The sequence below is a fragment of the Onychostruthus taczanowskii genome, unplaced genomic scaffold, assembly GCF_017590055.1.
Source record: "Onychostruthus taczanowskii isolate IOZ18803 unplaced genomic scaffold, ASM1759005v1 scaffold49, whole genome shotgun sequence".
In the NCBI taxonomy this organism is placed as follows: domain Eukaryota; kingdom Metazoa; phylum Chordata; class Aves; order Passeriformes; family Passeridae; genus Onychostruthus; species Onychostruthus taczanowskii.
This window is the reverse complement of record NW_024502458.1, coordinates 687709-693507: the sequence shown is the minus strand read 5'-3', so window position 1 is coordinate 693507 and position 5799 is coordinate 687709. Positions and strand designations below refer to the sequence as shown.

General features: G+C 55.6%; 1 protein-coding gene across 1 annotated transcript; it reads right to left on the bottom strand.

Annotated features, from left to right (window-relative positions):
* Nucleotides 1-431: 431 nt before the first annotated feature.
* Nucleotides 432-3203, bottom strand: SYT8 (synaptotagmin 8). Its single transcript, XM_041415116.1, has 9 exons — nucleotides 3090-3203; nucleotides 2568-2725; nucleotides 2344-2439; nucleotides 1944-2111; nucleotides 1583-1750; nucleotides 1272-1389; nucleotides 1036-1119; nucleotides 755-888; nucleotides 432-665 (listed from the first exon to the last, which is right to left on the bottom strand). The coding sequence occupies exons 1-9, from the start codon at nucleotides 3193-3195 to the stop codon at nucleotides 432-434; spliced, it is 1266 nt and encodes a 421-aa protein (XP_041271050.1). The 5' UTR covers nucleotides 3196-3203.
* Between the last annotated feature and the right edge of the window lie 2596 nt (nucleotides 3204-5799).

Sequence of the window (5799 nt, the reverse complement as noted above, 5' to 3'; positions counted from 1 at the left end):
GCCTTTCCAAGAACACGCTTCTTGCCAAGTTATTCACCACTAAAGAAACTTCCCACCCATGCCACCAGCACGTTAACCCTCTGCTTTATAAATATCAATGGACTCTGTTTTGCATGAGCCTGAAGCTCTGTGTATTTCCCCTCCAGCCCATGAGCAGTTGGGATGAGCTGGCTCCTGCACCCATGACATCCCCTCTAGCACCTTCTGCTCCATGTCCAGCCTTCCTCTGGGATGCTGAGCTGCCCTGACCCAGGTGTAACACAGAGCATGAGCTGACCAGTAGCCAGATCATCTCTTGGCCAGAAGGAGTCCCAGTCCCCTCTTTGCTGACAATGAGCTGGGACCAACATGCCTCGAGCTTGCTGAGCAGAACCTCTTCACTCATCCACAAGCCCACCATCCTGCTCCCTGGGTGGAGAAGGAGACCACCACTATCTGGAGTGCAGGGGCAGCTTGAGGTGGGACTTCAGTCCCAGGGCTTTGTCCACCACCTCCGGGGGCTGCAGGATGTGCCACTGGGCAAGGGGCCGGCGTGGGTTGGACAGCATGTCGGACCAGTGCCGCAGCTGGTTGCCTGTGGCTCGGCAGCCCAGGAAGAGTTTGCCGATGGGCTCATTCTTGGTCACTTTGTCATGATCCCAGACGGAGATGACCACGTCCACATGCTGGGAGGGAACACAAGAAAGGGGGTCAGTGGGAAGAGGTTTGCTGCAGTGGGGACCTGCTCAGCCCTGGGCACTTCAGGGAAACCCACCTGGATCTGACTGAAAGGCACCTCAAAAACAAACACCTCATTGAAGTAAGGGCTTAAAGTGTTTTTCTTCACACTTGTCCTTTTTTTCTTCCATTTCTTCCTGTTCAGTATGAGATGCACCTTGACAAAAGGATCTGAAGAGAGAGAAGGCACACCTGGCACAAGTGACAGTTTTTGACTGAAGAACTCAGCCACAAAACAACTTTCCTGAGCCATTCCCAAGGAGACCACGGCATCCCACTTGTCACTCCTCATGGTGAGAAAGCCACCTCAGAGCTCACTTCCTCCTGCCAAGCTGCCTGTACAATCCAGCCATGGCATCTCCTCCTGGGAGACACCTCCAGTACTGCCCAAAGCTGGAGTATCTGTGTTGGGAATCAGCCAAGGACTGAATATGGTGGTCACAGCAGGAAGCAGATCTTAACACCAAGAGTTTTCAAGGCTTTGCAGCTCTTGGTGCTACCACTGAGGCCTGGGCAGGAGTAGGAAGGTCTGAGCACAAGCAGCCCCCACTGACCTGAGAGTCCATCAGAGTCCATCCGCTTCAGCTGCCTGGCTTCCAGGATGAGCACCGTCAGCTTGCCAGTGCTGGGGACGTAGCGCAGAGAGAAGCAGATCTCACCCAGATGCTCTTCCTGATGGAGAGATGCCAGTAATTAATACCAGGCAGAGGAGCCAGTTCACCTGAGGCTGGAGCACCAGGCTGGCCCCAGGTTTCCTGAATCTCCCCCACTCTCATGCTTGTCCCTAAGGGCTTGCTTCTTGGAGTGGTGGCAAGCCAAGCAACAGCACATCCCTCCCAGCAGTTTCCCACCCACCAGGACCAACCTCCACTTTACTGGCCACCGCCAGGTCACTCCACTGCTCGATGACATGCTGCAGGTTGACACTGGCCAGGGGCAGCCGGACCTCACCAATGATGTCATGCTTGGAAAAGCGGTTGAAGTCATAGACCTGCATCACCAGTGTGGATTCAGACACCTCAGCCTGGGGTACCTGCAGGGGAGGACCCAAAAGCCTGGACTCACTCCTCAGTGGTGGCCCTGCCCCATGAGGGTACTCCTTTCTCACCTTTCCCAGTCCTGATTGCACAAGCATCTCCTAGTCTGGAGAGGTTTTTGCCCAGGGAGCAGTGTCTATGCAACACTCTTGATGGGACCAAAAAAACATCATTGGCTTTGGTTTGTACCTGGAAAGTGAAGCTCTCATTGAAGATGGGGTTCAGGGTTTTGCGGTAAACTTTGGTCTCATATCTCTTCTTCCTATCGGATGTTAGGTAGACAATCACATATGGATCAGATGTGCCTCCACTGTCCATGGCCTTCAGCTCAACTGCCCGCTTCACGCCAACCTTCAGCTGGAGAGGAGTGAGGCACAAGGTCACCGGCTGGAGAAGGATGGGGCCAGGCATCAGGGGGCTCAGTGGGAAGTGAGTGCAGCAGTGAGGAATGCCTTGACACCATGCAGGCATAAGAGCTAGTGGGCTGCAGACAGGTGGGAGAGGGCACGTCCACCTCAGTGGGCAGCAAAGAGTGACCATGCAAGAGCATGGCTTTTTCCCTGCTGTCCAGGGCCATGAGCATCCCCACCTCCTGCATGCGGAAGTTGTACTCCAGGGAGTATTGCAGCTTTCCTCGCCTCTTCTGCTCTACTTCCCGCTCCAGGTCCTCCATCTCGGGCTGGACCTGTGGCAGAGAGCAACACTCAGCTATATCCCTGCCATGCCATGCTCCCACCATCCTGGGGCTGGGCAGTGCAGCAGCAAACCCCTCAGGGAGGAGGGAGGAGGGACCGGGGGGAAGGCAGGACGCACAAGGTTGATCGTGGTGGGGTTGCTGACGACGCACAAGCCAATTCTCTCCTTCTTCTTGGGCTTCCTCTTGGTGCAGCAGCACTTGATGATGCAGATGAGGAAGAGAAGGAGGAGGATGGCCCCTGCCACAGCCACAGTGATGAGCGCCCATTTGGGTACTGGTGCAATGTTCAGGGAGCAGAGTTGGATAAAAGAGTTAAAACAAAGCAAAACATACAGAGTACATTTAAACCTCTTCCTGGTCCTTCAGCATTAAGGGGTTGTACTTTCAAAATTGCCCCTAGAATCCTGGACAGGCCCCATCCAGGGAGACTGAGGCTGAAAACCATTCCCCAAATGGGTAGCAAAGATACCCTCTGCTTCTGAAGCAGTGTGGTACCACTCTGCAGTAATACCTCCCTGATGGAGCCTACTAGAAAATGGAATTTGAAGGGAGGGTGAAGTGAATACCCAGCCTCAGAATCCAGCAGCCCTACCAGGTAACACAGCCTGGGAGAGGAGGGCAGGAGACACTGTACTCACGCGGGATCCAGCTAAGCCAGCTGTCCAGGGAGCCCGGCCAAACCGTGGTGGTGATGCCGGTGTGTGGGGAGGCTGTAGTCCTGCCTTTCCTGGCTGCCACTGCCATGGCTAATCTGGGGTGACCTGGGAACACAGGCAAAATTAACAGGGTGGGGATTTCCTCTCCGGTAGCACGTGTGCTCCCGCAGCCCAGGGCTCTAATGACAGCAAACACAATTAAAATATAGAGCTTAGGGTAAGCGATTAGAGCTTGGCCACATTGACAATGAGATGTGAAATGGAGCGGGAGGGAGCTGCTGGCAGGGAGGGCTCTGCGCCAGCCGGCCCCTCCCATGAAGCCTTCTCCTTCATATCCTTGCAAGTCTGCCTGCTGAAAGCAGAGAGATTGAGGGGTCCAGGGCGTTATGAGAAGAGGAATCATTTGGCTGCAGGGGACAAAAGCCAAGAGCTGTTTTATGCTGGCTCCTCCCTGGCCAGGCAAGTGAGCTGAAGGGTTCACTCAGCTCCAGGAAAGCCCCATCATCAGCTAACACCCCTTTTTGGCTATTTTCCCTCCTGTCGCAGGGCTGAGGAGTGGTAAGGTTGGCTCCTGGGCTTGCAACAGGGCTGGTGCCCTCGTTGCCGGTGGCAGTGCTGCCACCAGGCTGGGGCCACACCAGCTCGGAAACTTTCCGTGAGCTCGGCCTGTGCACATGGCAACGCTGACACAGCCTGGGGAAAGGCTTCAGATTCAAAGCAGGATGGTTTTACAGCATTGCTTTCCCCATGGCAAAGCTCTTATTCTAGCGTGAACACTTCCTCATAGCCAAATTCCTTTCGCGTCAGCAGCACAGGTGTGCCCGCAGCCATGCTGCGCGGTGAGCGGCTCTGCAGCCACCACGGCATGGTGGCACCCAGCCCCGCTGCCCGGGCTGGCAGGTATGTGCCTGTGGCTGCCCAGCCTCCTGCCCTGCCTTCCAGCGGGTCCCTGCTCAAGCAGCCAACTCCACCTCGCTCTGCCCATCCCAAGGTGCTCCTTGCATGGGGGTCATCCCAGGCAGGAGGAGACCACGTCCGCACTTCCCTTCGCTGAGCCCGCGAAGCCAGCATGCACCCTTTCTTTTTCCAGCAGTGTGCTTTGCTGCATGTGGGCATGGGGCTAGAGAGATGTGGGAATTGCTGTCACCCCCGTGGCATCATTGCTGGGACAACAAGTGCAGGTTAAATCACTTGTCTAGAGCCACCTGGGACTTCTGTGTCATTGAACATCCGAAACATCGCTCAGGCATTTTAGAGGTGCCAGACTACAGCTTTGGAGTGAAGGGTGGACAGGACAGCACAGGCAAGCAGGCATACACCCAGCACACAATTAGGAGTGCCAGTACATTTTGCCTGCCACAGGCTGTGTCACATTAGTCTAACATTGACCCTGGTTTAAAAAAAAACCTTTATCCCAACCCCAAAGAATTAACTAAGGCACCACTTTGGGAACAATGGGGACAGCCCTGCTGCAGTCTGGCACAGGAGGCAAAGTCTCAGTGGGCAGTCTGCAGGGAGCATCAAGCATCCATGGTCCTGGAAAGGGGGCTGGGGGAGCCCCGACTCTCACTCCCACCCTGTCTTGACTGGGTTCCCAAATCCAGACTTACCGACAAGTATCCTTCCCAGCGTCAGCCTCCCCTCCCTGCTGCCCAGGCTCCAGTCAAGCTGCCTCGTGTGGCAGGGGCATGCTGTGGGCTGAGATGGGAGCCCAGCAGGCACACAGCTGAGGGTGCAGAAGGGATGGTGGCTGCACTGCACAGCTGAAACAGGAAAGTCTGCTTTGCCAGCTCAGGAGCCGGGTGGCCCCAGCAGCTCCGCTGGCCCCACCTCACCGCTGACCCAAGCAGCGTTCATGCAGGCGAAAAGCCAGCGGGGAACTCCCTGCTGGACCAGGAAGCAAAACCTGCCCTCCTGCCTGCAAGAAGCTGGAGGGCATTGCTGCCCGGCTCCATGCGTTGGGAAATTCACTTCTCCAAGTTATCCCTGCAGCGATGCTGCGCTGGACTGTGCGGCTGCAGGCACTTAGCACAAGGGAATGGACACTTTCAAGGGGATGGGTGCACGATTGCATGCATCCCTGTGAGCTCTGCACTGGGGAAGGACAGCTCCTTGGCCCACAGGGCATGCACTGTGTGAGGGCCTGCAAAATGTGTGTGTGGATGAACAGGAATACTCTGTTACAACACAGCAAGGAGGACAGACAGGACAAGGGGATGCTGCTTGGGTGGTTTCATCCTCCAGCACCAACAGAAGCACCAGGCACACAGCCAGAAGCAATTTCACAGGCTTCCATTGCATTAAATTTATGCTTGTAAACTTCCTCCCTTGCCAATTCAGCAAAACCTACCTTTTTGCCACGTAAATTTGGGGTGATGTCAGAAGCAGGGAGCCATACTGCAAAACTGCCAGTGTCTAGTGGTTGATGTAGTGATGGGAGGAGATGCCCCAGAAACCAGAGCTGTCCCAGCTCTGCCCCACCACCCTGACTCACCAGCCCTTCCAGATTTTCACATGGCCACCAAGGCATTGCCACAGCTGGTGCTTAGCCACAGGAGAGGGGCTAGGGCTGCCCCTCAGCCACCCAAAAAATAGCCACACTCACAAGGGCCTTGCACTCCTGCTGCTCAGAAAAGCACCATCTCCAGGAGCAGGAGATGCAGGAATGATGCTGCAGGAATGATGCTGCAGC